Genomic DNA, 23,818 nt, shown 5'->3' with positions numbered 1-23,818 from the left:
GAACTGGAAACGGACATTGGTATTGGTTCCATTTTAATTCTTAATTTGTTGAACTACTTATATTCAAAAGTACAGCAGGGTACAAGGACCTCTGGTCCTGGAGTATTATTGTCATAATACACCACCGCTTTAAAGACTGAAATGTGCTGCTGTTGTCACTAGACTGCCTTGGTGAGTTGTATCTAGAACCATGTCAGCTGGTATTGAGTATGGTGATGCTTCTAGTTATTGGAAAAGGTAGAATCTGAGCCAGACCCAGTGTCTATTTGTACAGTAGGATATCAAAAAAGTAAAGTTTGTGTAGTGCTGTAAAGTCATTTCCCAGCAGACACCTCACATCAGGTTAACTTTCTCGGTATATTGAGACACCCATTATATCCTGATTAGACTAGTTACTGCCTATTCTGCAAATACAGCCCTCCTGTAAAAAAAACAGTTCCCCGGATGTGGAGTTTTACTGCTGGGCTGCTGTGACACACTTCTACAAAACGACTTTTCTTTCCTGTCGTACTGTAAGCGCTCGGGGTGACATGTCAACATAATTGCTGCCTCTACAGAGCCTCAAGATACAACACACTTTTTTCAAATTTTTCATCAAAGAAGCAACATGCTGAACTTTATGAAATTTTTATTTAGTATGTTCATTTCTTTTCCGTTTTCTAATTCCCCCCCCAAAAAAGAGCGGCTCTGTTTCACTGGACCGATTTCCTGCCTGCCTGGAAGGGCTGCATACCTCACTCACTCTTTATCAACCAGCAGAGGGGGTAAACAGACATGTCTTGAAGTTTTGTTTGCAGTCGGTATGAGTTCTGTACAGCAATGTTCAAAACTTAAGGATCCACTGAAGTATAGATGGAGATGTTAGACGATAATGAAATATTCCTATTTAGCAATATTTGCCAAATGAGGTTACTTACTTACAACATACGTTTTGATGAGACATCATCTCGAGGCTATCACTGAGCATCAGAAGAAAGTTGTCACTCTACGAATCGTGTTATTTTTTTTAATGAAAACTGAAATATAAGTCTTCTGCAAACCACCTCCACCCCATCTCCAGCTGTGTAGCTGCCCCTTGGTCACTCCTCACCCTGTATGGGGGTCCTGTCCTCCTTGTGCTCAGGTCAGGAGATAAGCCTTCAGCCAACTGGGTGAAGCCAGGTTCACTGTGACTAAAACACTCAATAAATCTTTCAATACGCTTCATTCTTGGGAGCTATTCCTAATGAAATATTTTAGGTGTCATTTTGATTACGTGATCATGCAGGCCTGATTGTGATACACTTTGACTGTTGTATACTTAATAAATCGCCTCATTAATGAAGGAGTTGATTAGGCACCAGATGAGGTGATCGAAGTCTGGCGAAAATCATAAAACAAAAACCCACAAAGGAACCAACATACCCCACTTATAAAAAGAGCAATGCCTTTGTTCCATCGGTATATTGCACACAACAAGGCACACTGTTGCTCACCATCTGAGGTGTTCACAGACAATAATTTTGAACCTGGGAAGGCGTACTACTAAACGCAGTCTGTGAAAAGATGCCTTAATCTGGAAGACTACAAGCCATGAGATCCCATATAAATCAATAGGAAAGTCCAAGTGCGATGGTCTGGCAAGGTGTGTCTAATTCTTACAGAGCTCCTCTCTTAGTGATTGATTTCTACCTGACTGCACAGAGCTACACTGACAAAGTCCTGTGATCTAACGTGATGCCCTTCCTGTTGGAGAACAGAGTCCTCCTGCTGAAAGCTGCTCATGGTTTTCATTGGAGAGTATGTTCTGTTCATACTCTGTTCTGCAGACTTGAACCCCTGGGATGATGGGTGGCATCTAGGAATCAGAGACCAGAGACCAGTGACCAGGCCTGTTTTTTTCCAGGCTGTAAAAAGAGTAATGGGACAGAACTCCACAGCAGAGTATCTGAAACTTGGTGCAAAGCATGCATGGCAGATCTGCGGGTTTGATTGCTTACAACTGTGGTCACACACACTATCAACCTGTATTTTTCAGAGCAGTCACTCTCTCGATAATCGCTGTTGATGACAAATGTTAATCAGCAGAATTAATTTACCAATGTCCACCCAGTTTCTAACTGCGTTATCTAACAGGGTCGCAGGGGAACCAGAGACCAACCTGGCAAGCCACAGGCAGAAGGCAGGATACACCCTGGACAGGATGACAGTCCATCGCAGGGCACACACAGACACAAGCGTGCATACACCCACACCAGCGCCGATTTTTCCAGAAGCCAGTTGTCCTGGTTTTAGTTTAACTGTGGACTGTGGGAGGAAACTGGAGCGATGGGGAAAAACCCATGTGAACACGGGGAGAACATAGAAACTCCACACAGATAGCACTCCAGGAATTGAACCCAGAGTCCCAGCAATATGAGACATCAATGCTTACCATTGCATGACCATGCCACCGCCTTTACCTGTGTCATGTCTAGTAAATGTGTACTTAATTACTGAAACTTTGTGTACAACAGAGAAAGGTTTTCTTTACCTTGTTTGTTCCTCAGATAATAGAGCCAAGACTCTTTTAGCTATGAATACAACATGCATTTTGGAACCTCCAGGTTAATGTACACCTAAACTGAGAGCCTAAATATGAAGCTGAGGAATCTGAAAACAATTCCATGTTAGACACATGGATCCTGTCAGTTTGAAAAACCTAACGCAGGACAAGCAACAAAACAAAATTTAGATAAGTGGGTACCTGTGTCAGCATGTGTAGGCTGCAAAAGAACAAGCAGAATTTTATTCCATGCTGAAAACAGAAGAAAATAAACACAAAGTTTTATTGAAAAAGGCTCCACAGCCGAAACGTTGGGTTTCTTTTCTTGTCTTTTCAAAATGTTTCTTTTCAAAACTCTTACCAGATGATTTCCCAACAGCTGCATCCCCTAAGAATACGTTTTCTTGAAAGGTAAACCACCTTTGAAACCACCCTATCTTGCTTTATCTACACAAGTCTTCTTGACATCTGAGGAAAAAAAAACTTTTAATTCAGAAAGCTTGCCTTCCTTTCTGAATTACTTTCAAAGTGCATGCCCATATCAGGAAATTAGGTGAGTTGCTGAGTCTTGGTAGAACACTGATAAGACTTTCTAATACAGTACCAGTTCCTGCAAAAAACTTTCTTCAAAGGAGGCTTCCAACAGCGCCTGTGTCTAATTTTAGATACATTAAAAAGAATGTTTTCTTTACTGAATGGGAGAAAAGGGATGGCACATGTGTTTTTATTTTGGTTAAAACAAAGAAATGAAAACAAATCTCATCTCGGCTTTGTTAAAATTATCTGTTTATGCTCCACCGCAAAGCGTACATTTTACTCACATTTGAGAACAGAGAAGTCTATCAAGGCTAAATAACAATGAATGTCTCAAACATGCCCGTAACACTCAGGAGGTTAGAGGAGCGCCCTGGACTGTGTTTGACAAATCAGGGAGCAGCACTGTTAGCAAAGCTGTCTGCGATTTTTAGCCCTGTTCCATCTGGAAGGCCATTAATCACAGCCGAGTGTTTTTTGCCTTCTAAAATCTTACGCACAGGTATAAATCATTCACTTTGATTTCAGGGTTTGGTGTTTAAATAATTAAACAGCTTTCATTTGTCAGGATTTAGTTCTTTAAAACTATAAGCGTGACATGGGAAGAGCGTGGAAGAGAATGTGTGTGTGACAGAGGGAGAAGAGGGAGATACAGAGAAACAACTTGAGAAAGAAGTGCAAGGCAGATCAATTTGCTCACCAGACTGAGTGATACAGAAATGATGTATCTCTGTATCAAAATACTTTTCCACTAACAATCACAAGGAGAAAATCTTCCGCTTGTCACATTGGTCTTGAAACCGTTCGTTTAATGGAAAAAACTGACATTAGTGACATTTAAAAAATCTTTATTAAAATAAAATGTAATGATGAATAATATGCATATACCATAATTTAATTGTGAATAAGTGTCCCTTTTACAGCTCAATCCCGAAAGACATTTGAGTATATACAGTAAGCTTACATTTCAATTGTGCAAATTTCTTTCAGGACACAGTTTTCTATACATACTGTATTCAATGTAATGGATAAAATCACCTGAACCTCTTTTTACATGCTGTAACATTGTATGAATTCCATATGCAATGAGAAGAGAATATTATTATAGCTGTTAAAGGCAAAAATCCAATAACTTTACATACAAGAATGGGGTTTGGCTACTGCAGCAAGCAAATTAGAAAGCGTATTTAAAAGAGGTTCCTTTTATTGTTTCCTATAAAAAGGGACACTTAACGGACACTGTAAAGGAGCAACTCATCTTAAAATCGATTTCAACATACACAATGCTGTAGAAAAGATAAAAGATCTCGCTGACAGTGTTGTGCTACATGAAGGCTTACTTCATCTTCAGGAAGTGGGCAGTGGTACAGTACTGTACATCTGGTGACAGGACCAAAACCAAAAAGATCCTATAGTGAAGTAATACTACTCCCAACTACACAGCCTACACTGACAGGCTAATCCAGAATTTGGATTTTTATGTATATAATTACTGAATTCCTTCCACATTACAAACTTAGACACAAAATTTTCCCAAATCGGAACAGGATTCCCACCCCAGGGAAGTCATTAAGCTACCTCTTACCAAAAAATGTATAGTATCCTCAGCCACATTAGTTTCCCCGTCCATAAAGATGATAAATGTGATAAGTACTTACAAGATTAATTATTTAGAAATGGGCCTGTTTCAGGTACCGTGAGGAGGCAGAAATAAATGAGGTTTCAATCTCTTTCCAGTCTCTTCAAGCTGACCATTTCCATTAGGGACAAGCAGGGTGCAGTGTGTGGGGTGACACTGCTGGTGTTAATTCAGAATTAGTGCCCAACCACAAGCAGTCACTTTAGGTCTAAAGCTTGCGCCACCCGTGTCAGGTCAGAGCTAGAACAGATAAAAACATAGCTAGCACACAATCGTGGACACATTCTTGCACATCTTCCTGCCTTTTTGGTCCAGAACGGAGGGTTCTGTTTGTAGGGTGAAGCAGTAGGGCTCTGGACTATTGGTGGGCTGTGTCCCTCAGCATCATACTTCACCTACTGTACGCTTCTTCAGTTAAATGCCAAGCTGTGTGGGCTTCTTTAAATGGGGACAAACGCAAGCTGCTTTACGTAAAAGCTTCAGTTCAATATATTCACGATGAAACGCTTCCATTCATGATATCGACAAACTAAATAACAGGGATATGCTTGATCACATGCTTTTTTTATCAAGAGCTGTAGGTCACAATGATGCTACTTTGAAAACTATTTTTTGGGGGGGACGACAGAAAAATACAAAAATGGAGAACTTTCACTCTTCCACTCATTTCAGAAAATGTAGTAAAACCAACAGGACTTCAAGCAATTTGCTTTCAAAAAGGGAGGAAAGTGTGCAAACTTTTGAACATGAAACAGTTAAGAGATATTACCCGATACATTTTATTATACACTACCCTGAGAATACAAGTCTTCTTTTATGTTTTTATGTCTTCGTAATATCACATTTATATCACCAAATACACCAAGGTGCACTGAAAGTTACATCACAAAAGCCATTTCCTACAGCAGCTATCCCTAATTTGTCCTAGTCTCATTTCTCTGTGTGTATTGTTTATAGTGAGGTAAGCAGAGAAAACCTCTCAACTAAAAAGCACACCTACAGCTTAAAAACTTACAATTTTAGGCTATTCTACCAAAGCCCTAAACAGTAGGGGTTTTTCTATGACATCATAACAAAATCATTGTGGTTTTGTACTTTTCAATATCTGAGCAAAGATGGTGTAATTAAGTTAGGCAGCAGTATATCCCTTTAAAAAAAGGGAACCACAGTGACATCTGGTGGACGTTTTGTGGTCCAGTTTAACACTTCTGAGAACTGCAATGTTAACAAGTATTGCTGCTTTCATATCAACTATTTTTAAACAAGGTACAGAACCCCGATGAACCTCTGTGACACATGTTCTTTTTCAGGGGAAATATGCAGTTTTTTTATACAGTAGTGTTAAGTTTCCAAATGAGAAATCAAACCATGCAGTGACTGATGACTGACTTCAAGTTAACTCCTTTAAGATAACAATACAATAACAAAGAGCTCCAAGAGCATGAGCAGTAGACCCAGAATGAAGCCTTCCAATGATCTCTGAGTTCACAGTGAGTTTTTCCTCTACATGTAAATGTGTTAGAAATCAAAATAATATGCATGACTCTGGAAATGGTGTGCAAATTATTGGAAATAAGATTAATAAGAAGCAGATTCCTGACTGTAATAGTGCCTTTTCATAGCTGCTAATTCCATCCAGTACCAGGGCAGTGGACACCTGAGCAATCACAGGTGTCCTGAACATTCTGCAATGCTGTGATCCATCTGCAGTCTAACATTTTCTCAGCTTCTAAAGGAGAATTCAGAGATGGACAAACTGACATTGTACCCATGGACGAAGGGTGCCATCTGGTGGATTTACTCAATAGGTACAGCTGGTTTAAGATGTTTGCCATACTTTACAATAATGAACCGCGTGGTAATAATGCAGTGCAGTCACTGGATGGAATTCTTACCTTAAAGATTTACAGAGAAATGGAAATACACTCACTACCAGTAACTAAATGATATTTATTCCTTACTATCATCCAGGTCTAATAATAACTTTAGACAGATGCATCTTGTTATTAAAAATCAAGGATCTAAAAAAATAATTTTAGAAGTACATCAGCCAATATAAAATAAAATCAACTGGAAGATGAAATTGTCTTACAAAATAATTTCACAAACATTTTAAAGTTGCCAATTCTGAAGTGCTTTAATTCCTAATAAACTAGAGTGGCTGAAAGGTTTGAAGGAAGTGTGAGATACAAAGTGGTTGAAGTGGCTTGTGTCTTTAGAACAGGAGGACGATTCCTGCTTCCCTGTGTAAGCATGAGAACTCTGTGCAGGGGAGAGCTCCTGTTCTCCTGGGATCCTTAGTGGTCTAGCATGGAGCGCTGCAGGGCCTCCTGCATCATGGTGTGTTCATCCGAGGAATAATCCTGGGAAGGACAGGGGAGAGGTACCAACCCATGTTAGCCCTTTAACTATGGACTGCTGCATGCACAAATCCGACGTCATGGCAAGATCTAGATTTTTAACATGACCAGAAAGCACTGTTGGTGTGAGAGATGGGGTTAAGTGAACTAATCTAAGGGTTCCCAGACCAGGGTCTGGCCTCACGACATTCTAGGGATTAGTTGGGAAAATATTGCAGCGCAAGATTTAAACTCTCAAGCATAGGCTTTTCCTTCAGATCAGGTCCTGATTAAAGAGCTACTGAATAGGTATATGGATATGAAAGAATACTTGCTGGATTATCTTTATTGGCAGCATAAACTGGTGAGTAGCATTGAAAACTAACTGAAAAAGAGTTTATGAGCATATAAATGGTTATCACTACAGAAGGCCAAATGCAGAACATAAGCACTCTTATCAATTCTATCATTATAGCTAAAACATTATGCTTTGATTATAAACCAGGGATCCGTGGTGATGGATAGAAAAGCAGTCCCTCAGATAGAACAGTTTAAACTGCGCCTCACCTACAGGATGGCTCTCTGAGAATACATTTTTATATAAAGAAACACATTAATGAAACACTACCCACCACAAAGGTATCATAGGAGAAGGTATGACGGATCTTTAAGTGCTGGAAGAAATCAGCGCTCCGGTAGTTTGGGTCTCCCCAAGGCATTGAGGCACAAATAGGACACACCTCAAAATTAAAACACAATTAAATAAATCCAAATGCAACCTTTGATAATTGTTTTTTCCAGAAGTGGCACTTTCATGTATAATGGTATCTGTTTGAATATGATTCAATAGTATTTCAGTGTGATCTGCTAGATAATAATAGCGGTCATCTCCTCATCCTCATGTTTTCTCCTTGAACTTACCATGTTCTGGATGAGCAATGAGTACATGTCAATTGAATATACTTCAGAAAGTATATTCTTAACAAGTAAGGTCTCTAAGGATCCTACAAAGCCCCCACCCATTTCCACAGTTTATTTTAAAGCCAGCAAAACAAACAGGAATGGATTTAATTTTCCACTTCTTACAAGAACAAACCCTAACTGAACAGGGAAGAGATGAGCCATGCAGAGACAGCAGAGCTCATCAAGGCCTACTCATTAGGTTGACTTGGTAAGACGACCTGGCTAGGCAATTGAGACAGGAAGATATTTTTGATGACGATAATAACAATTACTTGCATCTATAAAACATTTTGCATCTCGCAAGGTCTCAAAGCACTTTATGCAGGAGGCGACCCACTTCATCCACCAGTGAAGTGCAGTACTTGCTTGCATGCCACTGCAAGCTGCACAGCAAATCAGGTGCAGAAGTGAGACATTACTGAACCAGCTGAAACAGAGAGGAAATTTAGGGATGCCAGACTATGCAGACTAGGAAAAAAAATGAATTTAGTCTGAATACCAAGGTTAAGTGCTCTCTCTTACAAACAGTGTCTAAGGATCTGACCATAAACAGTATGGCTTTGGATTACTGGGGCATTAGTTTGGAAATTCAGATGGAAGATTGCCACTTTACTAGTCCAATAGCATTATTTACATCAGCAGCCTGGTTTTTCTGACATATACATCAGAGCAATGAAGCCCTGTCTGACAGGAACGTTTCAAACTCAGTAAAAGAGGCTTGAAATTGGCCTAAAGGGTGGCTGAACTTGACTAATCCTTAGACTCCAAGTGCCTCATGCCTGGGCTGCATCGTTACCCAGCTGTTACTCCCCTAATGTCAGTATACAATTGGTCAAGCTTGAGACAACCAGGTCTTTCACTGTTAGCTACTCAACAGCATCATCCCAGGGGACCTGTCAGGCAGTGCTGCCCGTGAGAGATGAACTGCCTCTCCCCTTGGTGGAGCTTGCAGAGAGTCAAACAGAGAGTGACTCTGACAGCGGGATGAGTGCGCCCACAGGCCCGTGGTCTTTCTGTGTAGTACAGGGGACTGCACGAGCACGACGGCTCGACAAACAGATGATGATCTAAAACCGGGCAGGTAGAAAAAAATTAAACATCCACCAGTTCCAACACTCCGGACAAAAAAGAAGCTTCGCGGCCTACGTTAAGAGGGAGAATTCACAAGTTTTTTCGGAGCATGGAAGTGCCACTCACCACATGACGGGAGTCCCTGGAGTGCTGGGAAGTGCAGTGCTCCACCAGCCCGTCCTGGTCCAGGTTCTGAACGTTGCAGTAGGGACAGGTGAAAGTGTAACGGTTTGGAACCGAGCTGGGAGGGAAAGAAAGATTTCATCCTTGCAGAACTCCACTCAGGGACACCGCACCGGCAGGTTGCACAAAGTCCTGTTTCTTTTAAACCTAAAAGACCCTGAGAAGATCCGATTACTGGCATCTTATTTTTGAAAAGAAACAGCTGAGATGGGCGGAGTATCATCAGCAAAGATAACAAGGAAGGTAAACACACAGCAAGAATCCTGACCGCATCCAGAAAGTACAGGGCAGAATGTGGATGGAAGTAGATGGAAAGCCCATCCTCTTACCTGACCACAGAGGGCTGGGACTTCACAACAGTTCTCACCCCCTCATCAATATACTCCTGATACTTGGGGCAGACAGCTGTGTGGCTCCGCATCTGGGACAGACGCACCTGTCAGGCAAAGCAAAGGACTTGAGAGTAATTACGCAGGCAGAAGTTTTCATTTCTTTAAACAAAAGACAAGTGCAGTTCTTGTATGCCCACACAGTTCCAGAAGGCCCAAGCTGTTCTTTAATAAGAAATAAGCACTGATTTTGAGTGTTAATAAGTACTAAGTGTCCTGCTGCACAGGAATTATTCCAGCAAAAACACCGAGTGTGAAAACACATTCTTTTAATGTCTGCTTGATCCATCCATCCTTTTTCTAACTGCTTTATCCAATTCAGGATCGCCGCGGAGCCAGAGCCTATCCCGACAGGCAAAGTGCGCAAGGCGGGATACACCCTGGATGGGACACCAGTTTATCCCAGGGCACACATAATAACACCAGGGCCAATTTGCCAGAATCCAGTATGACTTAGGGAGGAAAGCAGAGCATCCAGAGGAAAACCTTATGACAATGAGGAGAACAATATAAAATCCCTGCGTCCCAGCACCGCAATACTAACTGCAATACTGACCACTGATCCACCACGCTGCCCAAGCCTGGTTGATTTGTCTTTTAACCACCCTTTCTGAATGCAAAGATAAAATGTACACATAGTCAACTTATGGAAATACAGCCCTTAGCGCAGAACAAACACATCAATACAAAATGGCTCATGTTATCAAGCATACACTGTTCCTAAGTGTTGCCGATACCCCTTCATCAGTATGACCTCTCTCCCTCAACACCAGAGGATAGTACAATGCTCACCTCTGTGTGACAGCCTTTGCAGGCTCCCAGCGAACTATGAATGATTGCTTCCAGTTCTACAGCATTGGACCACTTGCTGAGAGCAGTCCGGCAAACTGCACACACAGGCTTCTGGGGGCGCAGGCATTCCTGCAAGCAGCTGCTGCAGAACCTTTGGGAAAAAAGCAGACCCCTTTCTTAAGCCTCGGTTTTATGGTGGGGCTTATCCAGTGTGTCACACAGTTGCTTAAAATCACTGGCAAAAGGTGGACGAACAAAACAGATAACACACTAAAGCAAACAAAAACCTAGTAAATGACAACTTCAGCATATGCAGTATATTGGCAAAAATAACATAATGCTCAGGAACAGACAAGTGCAGGTGTCGAGCAGTAGTGATTACGGTCCAAGTATAGATTTATATAGATAGTATAGACAATCATACATCACAATGTGCAATACCATTAACTGGATATGCAGAGTACAATATGTGCAGGGCAAAATCAGCAATGCAAAAAAGGGTGGGCTACAGATTTCAAGTGTAAAAAAACATTTTTAATCGCACATAAACAAGTAGATACATCAGTCTGGTCTATTCCCGAGTTTTGCTCTTATCGACTCTCTGCCGACACAAATTCCTAATAAAACTATATCACAGTATATCCTTGTTAAATTTGATTTAGATAGCAAAGGGTATAATACAATAATTTACCCCTGGAAGCTTCAGCTAATACTTTTATTTTACAGTGCATGTATAAGAGCACTTCTTCATTCTCTCTATTTCAATCTGATACCAGTTTGCCTAAAGGATAAGCAACTAGTGAGTTTAAAAATCATAAATGTATCCTTTTACTCAATTATAAAAGCAGAGCAGAACTATTTTTTTCAGACAGCTGACTTTTTTTTTAAATGTATGACATTATTAATTAGGGGATACCCTGTTGTTGGCTGTGTTTTTTCCCCCATGGTCATGAATCACCTTATCATGAAGCTTGCATTGTAGGTACCAGCTCGTCTAGTCTGATATTTGGTTCATCACATGACTTCCTGCATTATTATAAAAAAAGCTCAGCTGAGCATTAATTGAGTCACAGTGGGGGGAAAAAAGTTCTGGATTTGGCTTTCAAGAGTACTTAGCAAAGAGATTCCAGATCCGCTATGAGCAACCAAGTGAGTGCCAGAACAGAGGGAATTGTGGATATTAGCCATTGCAGTGGCTGTGGTACAATGTTGCCTTGTGTTTCGATTTAATCCCCTAGGAGATTATGGGGTTTTTATATCATTAGAAGGCATTATAAAGTCAGGTCAGTTTTCTTCTCCTCATTCCCAAAAGGAAACATCTAAAAATTAAAAAATGTAGGCCTATACAAGAAATGCAGTCTGTTACATTTCAGAACTTATCATTCTTTGAATTAAAACGTAATCATGAACGGTTATTTTTCCGTTTAAAACAAGCCAGGAATCGTCGTTAACACCCCCCATAGCATTACAGTAACCGTTTCAGAGTCCTAATTTCTTGACCCATTTTTTTTTAGATAATGAGAACGACTATTCTCATTCGTAAGCACTAACAAGTAGACCTCTGAATTTGTGAGGGACAGGGCAAGTAGCCTACGCTCTCATATATTCCTTTTTGTTAATTTTACAACAAATACTTGAAGGTTTCTATAGTAATGTCCCAGCTTTCTGTAGATACAGTAGCTATAACTCACTTGTTTTTTCTCGTAACAGATGAATCCGTAGCTACATACTCGTACTTGACTATTACGAAATATCTGTAACTAAGGCCTTCTTCATTCCTAAAAAAAACGTGGAACTTGGGAGTCTGCACTTATGGGTGCAATTAGTGAGAAAAACATGCACCACAGGTATTACGAATTCCTGGTTATCTGTCGAGTGTAAAATGTTTGGAACTGTTAACAGAGCGAGCTTTGAAGTAAATAATTATGTACAGAAATTAAAGACATCGTAAAATTTAAAAAAATAACCCTAACATCTCTTTAACGCCCGATGAGAATTGTTAAATCGCGATGGTCTATAAAAAAAACAAATGAGACTTATAAAGTTGAGAACATTTGTATAAACCAAAGATTTTTATTTAAAAAGTTAAAATTCTAACAACATTTTTGTATGTAATCACTACCACTCGATTTATGCGTTTATCGCGCCACAAAAATGAAGCTGTCTGGAAGCTGAAAAGAAACCTTAAACACTTTCTTTTAGGACGAAATCTAAAAATAAATTACCCTAAAGTAACGGGGGTTTCTGTGATTTGTAGTCCGACTGCAAATACAACACCCTAACATTTAAACCATTGACAGCGCTACAAAAAATACATATCCCACAATGCAGCACACTCCTTAGATGTAAACAAAAGTGAAAGTACAAGCGTTCATCATTCTAACATACAGCCTGAAAATACTAAATAAAATGACAATTGAGCATGTTAAAGCTTTGAATCCTGTTTCAAAACATGAAAACTAATGTTAGATGTATATATACATTTACTTTGCAGGCACTGTTTTATTATCACGGTTAGGAGACTAAAGCAAATGACAGAACTAAAACTAAAAACAGAAAAAAATGGGCTGTGGATATATCTCCACCCATATAAACAAATATTTTTAAAAAAACGACCATGTATTGAGACTCACGTATGCCCACACTGTGTTGTAACAGGCCGGTCAAAAATCTCTAGACACACTGGGCACACGAATTCTGGCATATCTCTCTCGCCATCCTCCGTGGTTTTCTTCTTAAGAACAGTATCTAAGCCCCCAAACATCGCCATTTCTCGCACAGCCGCTCCTGTTCCTGTCTTTTCCGTGTAAGATGCCACGAATATCGCGTCAGCTCTGAACCTGCTGTAGGAGGGGCGAATACAGCAAACTACATAGCGGCTGCCTAGGACATGGGCGAAGTGAAGACAAAGCGGAAATTGTAGCTCTTGACCATACCTGGCCAGGGTTAACACCTCGATTAAGGTTCATTTCTGGGCATATACATATTTTGCCATTTCATGAAAATAGTTGTTTTCAAGGAGATACTGCAGGAGTAATTACTGTATATCTTAAGGAGAACACATGATCTTATTTAGAATTTTCATTTTTTTTATGGATGGCCTTTTAAACTCAAAACCGTCAGCCAGTACTTCTGTTCTAGGGAAATTCTCAACATCTAGATACTGTATATATAAGACAGTTTCCCTGAAACTCTCATTGACGGCTTTTGAAAGTTAATATCACTTTGAACATGCATGCTCAATGCTTCCTAAAATGTTAACGTTCTGTTTTTATCTTAATTGATAAATGTTTGGGAGGCATCATGGTGTGGAGATACAGTAACTAAGTGTGGTTTCCTTCCATTGGGAATCACACATTTATGACCTACTGTAGGTTTCTGTCTCTGTGGAGTTTGAATGTTCAATGTCTTTGTGGGTTTCCTTGGCTGGGTTAACTACTGTCTCTAAATCAGGGGTCTTCAGCCCTGGTCCTGGAAAGACCCAATCCAATTATTCATATAGATCAGCCAAAAGTACCTGTTATTTAAAGATTAGGCACTCTTTTTAAGCAAATGCTCAATACCAGGTAATGTTTATAATGAAACACTATGCTTTGAGGGATGAAGGATATTCTAATCTCGGGATCCGGGTTGGGGACCAGAGGAAGCAGACCTCTTTTTCTGTGATAGATCCCGGGTTGCCGCGACCCTTGTCGGGGTGTATATAAACATTTTATTTAGAAAGTTGTTCTGTATAGCGCGCATACCCGGCGCCTGGTTTTGAGTTCACGCGCACGTGGAGTGGCGTAAGCTACGTAACGCATGCGCAGAGAGACGGTGGGGATTTCCAGCAGAATGCGAAGGTAAGGAGTGGGGAGAGTATGGTGGCGTCTTTTAAAAACAGCTCGGCTGGTTTAAAATGAAGCATTTCTCAGTGCGTCTGTTTGACTTGTGACTGCCAAAACGCAGTTCTGCCCATGCGGGCGCAGGGACTGGTTGCTGGTTGTACGCATTAGGGTTTCAAGGCGTTGTTTTATAATCTGTGTATGTAGATTCACTGAGGCGGCTGTAACCACTCTGTTGATGGGGGCCGAGTCCGAGTAACTGACAAGTCAAGAAATGATCTTTGCCTCCGTGTAAAAATGATGTTTGATGGGTCAGGCGTCATCATTCTAGACGACAGTAAGGAAGAGGGTGTGCGTGTAGTGGAAAACCGGAACCAGTCTTATTGGCTTCCTTGAATAGAAAAAAACATGTATAAAATAAATCAGATTTTTTTTTCGTGTTCGGGAATTATCTAAAGGTGACGTTTTTCTCCCCCAAGATGTTTCGTTTTACATCTGTTAGCTATGAATTTTTCTGCATTTTTTAGCGTTACTGTGCTCCGCTCGTTGGGCGAGTGAGAAAGTCATATCCGCGATTCAGTGGGCTGGGGGTGTGTACTCGCTCCGTGGACGGATTGCATGCACATCCACTGACGCTCGCCAGAATTGGAGACATTTCCACACACACACACACGCAGTATCGCACATCTTGGATGAGATTTTCAACGGCCTAAAAATATTAATAAAATGTGCCAGGTTGATGGGCTCAGATAATTATCTCGGCTCCCTGAAACCGATCCAGTTAAACAGCGACAGCCTGCAATTGCAGAATCGTATCTGCTTGATTGTTAAGGCGATAGGCTAGTTTCATACACCCCAAATTTTCTAGTAAAGGTTTGGACTGTTTCAACCAATAAGCGAGGCTGAAGTAAATTTTGAAAATTCACGCGTAGAAACTAGATATTTGGAATCAAACACCCATGCAAAGGACATGATTAGTGTGGAGCCTTATACAGCCCTAGTAAAGTCTGACACGAGGGAAATGCTCAGTTCTTCCGCCCGTGGCCTTTACAGAAGGCGTCTCCGACGCCTACACGTTGTGTGGTGGAGAGGCGATGCACGTATTGCGACCAGCCTCCAGGTCCTGCACACAATCCTTTGCTTTTTTTGGACTTAAGAATGTGCAGGGAGTCCGAAACAGCAGAGGTCCCCTTTTTGAAGAATTTCAATGTGAACGGTCTTTTTATGGACAAGGGTCCTTAGCTTACCCAGCCCTGGCAGTGGGCAGCCCAGTTGGAGTGAAACCTGGAGCATCACAGTAGGTATCACACAACCCTTACTGACCTTTTGTGGATGTTTCTCGGATTGCCCTTTCAAATTCATCCCGCAAAGCCCCGTTTTGTTATGTGCAAGGATACAGCACTAAACGTTAGCAAAAAACAGCCGTAGTGGCTGATGTGATGCTCGCAGTCATTCAAACGATTTCTGCCTTGCTCGCTATAGTACTGGGATGCATCCTGAAACATTGACATCAGTTGTAGTTTGAGGTTTGTTGTGCATGTCTTAAAAGAAGCAGGAGATATTTGCACATTGGTTATGTGTTTATGTTTTAAAGACAATATGTTCCTTGGGATTCAAAATATTGTGATGGCTTTTGTAAATTATTCTAGCACTTAAGGTGACATCAGGGGGTTTATAGTTAGAAAAGTGAAAAACACTTTATGCTTAAGGAGATGGTTATAAATACATTGTGCTTTAATACAATGGTACCAATGGACTTTTTATCTGAAAAAGATTAAAAGTTTTAACTTTATTATACCACTTCATGTTTTCAGTAACAGTGCTCATCAGGAACACCTCTATGAGGTGTATTTTAAATCCACAAAATCTGGAAACAGCAGATTTAAAAAGCCATGAGTCTTTCAACAAAAAAACAAGTTCCATGTTTTTCCTGTCCTGTAATTGTTGTTCTGTATCTGCCAACGTTTACAAAATGTGCCTCTATAAAATCTTTGTAAGATTTTTCCTTGCTCTGTAATGTCGCTGACCTATTCTAAGATTTACAGTACTTTCCAGAAAATGTGTTGTCGTGGGCTCTTATCTAGGCTTGATTTACACAGTGTACACACACTTTCACACCTGCGGAACCATTTAGATTTGCCTCCTCCATTACAGAGTTTCTGCCAGTAACAAATTCTCAGTGTGAAAGGCGGACATGTTGCAGATCTGCATTAATCCCAGGTGTTGGGTTTTTTTTTTTTAATATTGCTGCGGTGGAACCCTTGAAAAAATGTGTGTTCAAGATATTCTATAAACAAAAATACTAGCCGAAATGTGTCCATCCTTGCCGTTACCAGTGTGTGTATTCAACAGTGTGCAGGGAATGCTTGCTTGTAAATAAATCAGTACTTTCATGTATAGTCAAGCAGTTTATAGCAGCTGAGTAAAATGTGCTTGAGATCAGGCAGAACCTGACATGTTGATTGAATCCTAACTGGCTGTTACATTAATAAAAAAAATCTCTTTAAGTAGTTTCTTTAGGCATGTTTTTCTTCTGTCTTGCAGCCCGGGGAATCGTGCGGATGGTTAGCCTGGTCGGTCATCCCTCAGCGGCCTGTTATTCCCATACTTTGCACTGAAGACGGGGTTTACTTGGCATAGCCTCCGGAGCTTGGATTTCTGGATTCAGATAACCTGCTTCACACAATGTGAACGTGCACTCCGCTTCCCGTTTCACTGCTTATTCATGAGTGAAACAGCCCGGGACGTTCCAAGTCCAAGATCCCCATGGGAAATTCAAGGTGCAGCATCTCCTGCTGAACAGAAGAAATGTGGCTACCATGCAACTTGTGACGCAGCAGCGTGTCTGAGCAGGCCTTCTCCCAGCTGTCTTGGAGAGTCTTTGAAGCAGGGGGTGATTATGCGAGTCAGGCAGTGACCCAGCCTGCTGCTCCAAATGGATCCCAAGCTGCGAGAGGACCTGTTCAAGAGGTATGTGCAGTGCCTGGAGTCCAGACTGGAGGAAGGAGGCGATGGGCAGCAGGTGGCGGTTGAGACTGGGCTCCATGCGGCTGCCACGGCTCTACTCAGTGTCTACCAAGTGGATCCAGCTCAGCGGTTCCGGCTCGTTCGGTTCTATGAGGTGGCGGAAAACGCCCTACGCACCCTGAGGAGCTCCAGCCTGCAGGCCTTAGAGACGGCTTTTGCCACCCTGGAGACCATCTGTACCAACCTGCTGCTGTACCCCTGGAAAAAAGAGTTCCGCAGCATTAAGGTACGTGATGCCAGAAGACAAGGTGCCCAGCAGCATGGCGAGTGAACGGATAGTGATGCTTTTCTAGTTTTCTGTTATATAGTTCAGGCTTCATTTCTGGATGAAGCCATTTAGAAACCTACAAATCATCATTGAACCCCAAAGTTAGCAACTGTCAGTCTCTTGCTTGTTTTTATTCTAGCTTAATGAGATCAGGTTGGACAGCTGTGGTTAGATCATGGAATTGTAGAACAAATCAAATACATAGTAGAAAAAGTTTCACTGAAGCAAATTTGCTTAATAAAATTAAGATCAAGATCAAGGCTTTATAGCTTTAAAGCCAGATTTTTAGATGTTTTGAGCAATTGAAATTGTTTAAAACCATTTAGATGGTTTAAAGCGGTTACAAAATGTGCATGCATGAATTGTAGGTTTCAAACAGTATCTTATCTAAAACGAAATTGAATGCATATTCAGGTTAGCAAAGTAAAACTATCTGTGAAGAAATTATATTTTAGTTAATAGTAGCAGTTAGTCTGTCAGCAAAGCAGTACAGTAAGTTGAAGCTGTATAATCTAGAACTAGAAGAACCCATAGGCATGTCATGTAACGCTTTCTCTCACCGTGTTTATTATAGACCTTCACAGGCCCCTACATCTACTACCTGCAGTCAGCACTGTGCGACTCGGACCTGCGCTCCCTGCTGCGCTCCATAGGCTACACCCGAGATCAGGAGATGCACTTTCACGCTCGTGAGCACCCAGGAGGAGCGCCTCACCTCCGCCAGCTGGCCTTCGAGCTGTTTCTGGCCCGGGCAGAATGCCGTCTTCTGAGAGAAGTGGCCGTGCTGGCGGGCGGGGGCACGTCGGAAGTGGAAGCCGTGGAAATGCGACGGATGAGCCGCGACGACGCCGCGGGCTGCGCGGAGGCCCTGCGGAGGCGCGAGGTCCTGGCGGGAGAGGTGTCCCGGCTCTCGGTGCGGCAGCCCGAAGCGGAGCGCGCCTACCTGAAACGAGCCAACCGGACCTCGAAATCGGTGGACGTGACTGACGGCGCGGGTCACTGGCAGCAGGTCAGTAAGCCGGTCTTAAAGGCCTCGCTCAGCCTTCGGAAGGAGCCTCTCTTTGTGGACGCGGAGGAAGACCTGCAGGACGAAATCATCCGGCCCAACAGCTCGCTGCTGTCTGTGGCGGGGCCACACTACAGTCCTGTGGCAGATTTCTTTCCTGCTCAATCTCCCCTTCCTGAGCTTAGCCAGACCTACTCCTACCACCTCTCCTCCCTTGACGGGGTTGACCTCTACACAGATCGGGTCGGCTATCGCCCACCATCTTCCAGGCAGCAGAGTCGAGACGGCAGGGAGGGCTGGGGGACAAAGAGCCCTGCTGGGCCCTCCATGGGTATGAAATGCCAGGGCTGTGGTGTGGGATACACCAGCAGCCTCACCTCTTGTCAGAAGTGCGACATGATCTTGTGTCCCAACTGCCACGCGGAAGAGCCGTCCCCTTGCTGTGGATTGCAGGATTTCCCCAAAACCTCCCGCTCCAGTGACGGATACCTGCCCACTAAAGAGAAATTATCCGTCTATTCAAATGCTCACTCCCAGCTCTCAGAGAAGCCGCTGTCATCCTCCAAGCCTTTTACCGGTAAGCCAAGTTCCACCAGCAGCAGTGCCATCAGTGGGTCACGGTGTGGGTTCTGTAACAAGCCAAGCGCTACTCACACCTGTATGAATTGCTCCAAGGTGTCCTGTGACAGTTGCATGAACCTTTATTCTAAAGATGTATGTACCCGCAAGAATGCATACCATAACTTTGTGCCCAACCACCAGCTTAACTATAAATCCAGCTCCATATCACACTTGGTGTACCGGTAAATTGTATAGTCCTTCTCCTGGCAGCTCGTGACTCTTCAAGCAGAAGTTCGATGTTTAGATCATCCTGGAATGCCAAACTTGCGTCTTCGTGTTCAGTTTCATTTCTCTGCCTTGTGGAACTTTAGACCGAAATAAAGAGCTTTATTCTGTCTTTATGGGACCGACCTGCTGAGCGCTTTGCATCTATCCTGCAGCTCATACCCACATCTACTGTCACACCTATAGACTGCACAGAAAAACCAAGATCAGAGCTACATTAAAATCTGTCCAGTGAAATGAGAAGATCTGTCTGTTATCTTAGTCACACATAATGTGATTGCTCTGTGCATGTGGGAGTGGGCAGTCGTATATTCGCTCCTGTCACAAAATGAAATGGTGTGGCATCCTCCTCACAGTCGATGGCCTCAATCATCTCTGAAACATCGTATTGGTTAGCCTCCTGTCTGCAACACTTTGAGCCAAGTTCATCTAAACTCATTACACTGGATTTTTGTTTACTGCCTGTTATTCTCACTGATTCGGGACTGTCAAAAGGTTTGCCAGATGCACCGCTTCTCTGCTGTAATGTGAATTGCAGACTAAACAAAGTCTTTGACTCCATAGACAGTGTTGCACTGAAGACTTAAGAAATTTACTTTTTATTTTGTATTGCTAATTGAACAAAAAAGGCTGAAAGCCCCAAATGAGCTTCACTAGTACTGTGGTAAAAACCTGTAAATTGTAGAACACCTGGTATTCTTTAAGTACAAATATAAAGACTGTGTTGATCTCACTGTTTTACTACCCTTTTGTTTCCATTTTAACCTCATTGATACAAAAACAACATTTTTTTTAGTCTTGACAGTAATTTAAATGTAAAAGGGATAATGGGAACTGTAGTTTTAGTCAGAATTTCTCTGTGGAGAGTGGGCCATATGAGTGAAATTAATTTAAACAAGTCACTTTGCACTGACAGAAAGTACTTAATTTGCCAATGACCCAGCTGAATAATCGGTCTTTGGACATGGGTAAAGCTGGTCATTCACTGGAAGGACAACACACATTTGTTGGTTCGTAACACATTGAAGAGATTTGTAATTGTTGTATTCTGATCTTGCTGAAAATTGTATGTATAAATTCTGTCAGTGCTCCATGTTCAAACTTTGACTGAAGCAGAATTAATAAAACTGCAGTGCAGTCATTAGTTAGCACTAGAAATTTCCAAGAGCAGTGAGTGTACAAATATACAGTCTTTGCTTTTTTCTCGGCCTATCTAAAAAGTAAAAATATTATAATAATATTCTGTCAGAGTGAATAAGATAGTATTGCTGTGGAAATAACAGCTCTATATAACATTTAAGAGCTAATCCTACATACTGAGAGCTTGCAGTTTGTAACATTTCCTTCTTCTGTGGTTCTGAACCTCTCGTTGTTTTTAAAATAACCCCAATAAGTGAAAGGTTACAGTCTGTGATTCTTTATCTTTAACATATACATACACAGAGAGTCTGCCTGAAGCTTTATAAGAAGATGTCAGGAGCTTTCTGCAAAGCGAATGGTTCTGGGCTTTGGCAAAATTGTTCACTCTTGTCTTCTGAAGCTACGGTTTCCATTGCCTTCTGATGTGAGGTACACCATTTGTCTGGTTTTCTCCCCAGCACAGACTGCTGTAGTGTTTACAGTCTCCAGGGTTTTCTATAGTTACATGTTTTCCAGACAAGCTTGGACTTGATGTCACTGTTGAAACTGCAGTATTTCACATGCAAAGGGGCACAAAAATGTTTGGTGGCTGCAATTTGTGCAGGTGAGCTGTGGCATTATCAGTGTCACAAAGTGTCACAAAACAGCCACCTGCTGTGTTCTCCAGCACAATTGGCACCTTCTAACACTATAAGGGTCCGAACTCTGTAATGTCCTGTTTTACTCCAAAGCTCTGTGCACAGTTACAGTAAACACTTTAAGTTAACTTTTCCTTTAGCTTTTCCCTTTAGTGTTCTGAACACATAAGGCTGTTGCACTAAGTAACTACAAAGTCTCTAGGTGGCCAGGTTAAAGGGAAGAGCACTTTTAGTACTTAAAGCATGTAATCAAAGCTAAAGAAAGCCCTGGAGATCTTTAGCTGTAGAAGCTGGGAGAAGATCAGTCCAACTTTCACCTCTAGGAAAACATGCCTGTGTAATGTTTTCTTTAAAGAAATATAGTGAAAAATGGTGGCAGCTGTAACAGCGTGCCAGCCCACTTTAACTTCACAAAGCTTCTTCACTGAGCTTTTTTTTTTGTAACTGAGCTTTAATTACTGGCTGTGTTTACGGCGTGGCACCTGATACTGGATGTTTTTACAAAGCTGGACCTCTTAAGTCCTATTTACAGCGAATTCTGCATCACACCATTGAATTTTCATTCCTCTATGGCGTTTGTTTGCATACAGCCAGTTTCGTGGGGTCCGTTTGGTTGGAGGAGGCTGGCATGCATGGAGAATCATGTTGCAGGGGTGCACAAATAAAAAAAAAACTATGCAATGATGAACATTTTCAAGGCTGCTGAAAGCAGTGGCGTGTCGTTGAGCAGGAACTTTTGAAGGACTTTTAAATACTTTTCTGTTATCTGTTGTTAGTCTCTTTTCTTTTGTGTACTTTCACAGGGCTGTCAAGTCACAAGTTCTCCTGTCTGCATTTACTCAGCTGTAAATACAATCCATTGACTTTTTTTTAAAGGACAAAACAAAAACCTAGGTTTTTCAGTTGATCAGAGGAATTTATTTTATTCTGGATCACTGGAAATTATATTGCTATATTCTGAAGACGGGCTTTATTTTGTTTTGTAATGTTAACGTCTTTTGTGGCTCTGGCCCTTTGTGATGAGTTTTCTTTGGGAAAACTGCGTAACACTGATTTTCAAAACAAAACCTTGTGAAAATTAAATGGACACCTTTGTTTACAAAAGGCCCAGGGAGAAGTGCAAGTTGTAGTAACCAGTATTTATTTTGAACAAAAGGGCAATTTTTGAATCCTGAGAGTCGATGGCCAAAAAATACATATCATTTCCAAGTTGGAACACAGACCAGAATTCCTCTCTGGTGGTGAAGACTCGGTCAGCCTGCAGAACTATAAGGCCTTGCCATGGGGTAATTTGCCAGGAAGGGACCATGAAATGAGAAATTTGCACACTTAACTGGCGGTTCCCAGACTTCCTTTTCCCTTGTTAGGAGTATTGGTTTGTGGTTGTTTTAAAATAATGTCCTAGTAAAACTATTAGTCAGCCCCATTGCGATGACCCAGGCTTAGTCAACCACTTGACCACTTAGTTAATGAATACAGAGATAATCAATACAGAGATAATTGTTTTTAACAGATACTTTATTCCTTCTGTTGTGTGTGTGGTTTGTAGTAGCTGGTTATGGATGAACAAAATCCTTCTTATGAACAAAGTTTTAGACTAAAGAAAGAAGCGAATAAATGTGATGTGTACTCCTTACGCACTAAATTGAGTGATTTTCATTAACTTGAGTGTGCTTAAATAATTCTTGATTTCCGGTATTTGTGGTATCTTACAGGTATTTTGGTGTTGATGTATTAGCAGCTTACCTTCTGGCATGGTTTCGAGTCGTGTTTCTCCCTCCCAGTGACACCTCCCTGCACCCACATCCCTCATTTCCCATTAGCACCTACACTTGTATCATAAAGCAGGTAATGCTCCCTCTGCAGGTGAGTGCAGTTCTGCTCGTTATAGCAGGGTTTATTTCTAGGGAAAAAACAGCCAAATAATTTGTTAGTAATTCACCTGATTTTATAAAAATGCCAAGAATAAAACACTAAAAAAGCAAACTGACTCTTTTTTTTTTATTTTCATCTGAAGTCTGCATCTACAAGACACTATCTGCAGGAAAGTTCCAGGGAGCACCGAAAGTATGAGCCATCCTTAGGACAAATTGAAGGGTTGTTGCATTAACAGAGTCTCTATAGGAACAGAATTTTATTCCAAACTCTTCATTTATCTTTGTGAAGCATATTCACAAGTAATTTGTCTGACTGGGAGGGCCATGGAATTGTGAATCTAAATTATAACTACATCTGGTATCTGGATTTTTGCATATTGATGTTCAGAATAACGATCTATGCAAGCAACTTTTGTTACATTTATGATGAAGCATGGCTTATTTGAACTGTTAAGAAGACTTAAGAGACATGAGAGAGAATATTGTTGTATTCTGAGAGAATTATTACATTTGTAAATAAACATGCAAATTTATATATTTGTAAATAAGTGTTTTGAGCTGCTTTAAAGCTTTGGGATTATTGTGTAACAGCAGTTATGCTTTCTTTGTGATTGAAAAGTAATGTGGGAGTTGATCACATTGGGCTTCAATTCACTTTCTTGTTAAATTTTTCCAGTTCTTAATTTGTACCAAAAGAGGGCACCATTGCTTTCCTAAGTGCTATTTCCATGTCAGTTTTCAGATTCTCTAGCATTCAA

The 23,818-nt window shown here is 41.4% G+C and overlaps 2 protein-coding genes across 5 annotated transcripts; one reads left to right on the top strand and one right to left on the bottom strand.

Annotated features, from left to right (window-relative positions):
- Nucleotides 1–3,889: 3,889 nt before the first annotated feature.
- rnf114 (ring finger protein 114) lies at nucleotides 3,890–13,314 on the bottom strand. Of its 2 annotated transcripts, XM_006639525.3 has the most exons (6): nucleotides 13,068–13,310; nucleotides 10,435–10,585; nucleotides 9,583–9,689; nucleotides 9,197–9,311; nucleotides 7,669–7,776; nucleotides 3,890–7,060 (listed from the first exon to the last, which is right to left on the bottom strand). In XM_006639525.3, the coding sequence occupies exons 1-6, from the start codon at nucleotides 13,202–13,204 to the stop codon at nucleotides 6,995–6,997; spliced, it is 684 nt and encodes a 227-aa protein (XP_006639588.1). In that variant the 5' UTR covers nucleotides 13,205–13,310; the 3' UTR covers nucleotides 3,890–6,994. The 2 variants fall into 2 exon arrangements, with proteins under 2 accessions (XP_006639588.1, XP_015220402.1); XM_015364916.2 differs by lacking the exon at nucleotides 7,669–7,776 and having other exon boundaries at nucleotides 13,068–13,314.
- An 876-nt stretch (nucleotides 13,315–14,190) lies between these two features.
- On the top strand, nucleotides 14,191–23,593 carry spata2 (spermatogenesis associated 2). 3 transcript variants are annotated; one of them, XM_015364900.2, is made up of 3 exons: nucleotides 14,191–14,276; nucleotides 16,803–17,511; nucleotides 18,128–23,593. In XM_015364900.2, the coding sequence occupies exons 2-3, from the start codon at nucleotides 17,194–17,196 to the stop codon at nucleotides 19,364–19,366; spliced, it is 1,557 nt and encodes a 518-aa protein (XP_015220386.1). In that variant the 5' UTR covers nucleotides 14,191–14,276; nucleotides 16,803–17,193; the 3' UTR covers nucleotides 19,367–23,593. The 3 variants fall into 3 exon arrangements, with proteins under 3 accessions (XP_015220386.1, XP_006639647.1, XP_015220387.1); XM_006639584.3 differs by lacking the exon at nucleotides 14,191–14,276 and adding an exon at nucleotides 14,287–15,555; XM_015364901.2 differs by lacking the exon at nucleotides 14,191–14,276 and adding an exon at nucleotides 14,287–15,559.
- The last annotated feature ends 225 nt before the right edge of the window (nucleotides 23,594–23,818 follow it).

Source organism: Lepisosteus oculatus, chromosome 16, assembly GCF_040954835.1.
Source record: "Lepisosteus oculatus isolate fLepOcu1 chromosome 16, fLepOcu1.hap2, whole genome shotgun sequence".
Taxonomy (NCBI): domain Eukaryota; kingdom Metazoa; phylum Chordata; class Actinopteri; order Semionotiformes; family Lepisosteidae; genus Lepisosteus; species Lepisosteus oculatus.
The sequence above is the reverse complement of the archived record's forward strand: the minus strand, read 5'-3'. Positions and strand labels throughout refer to the sequence as shown.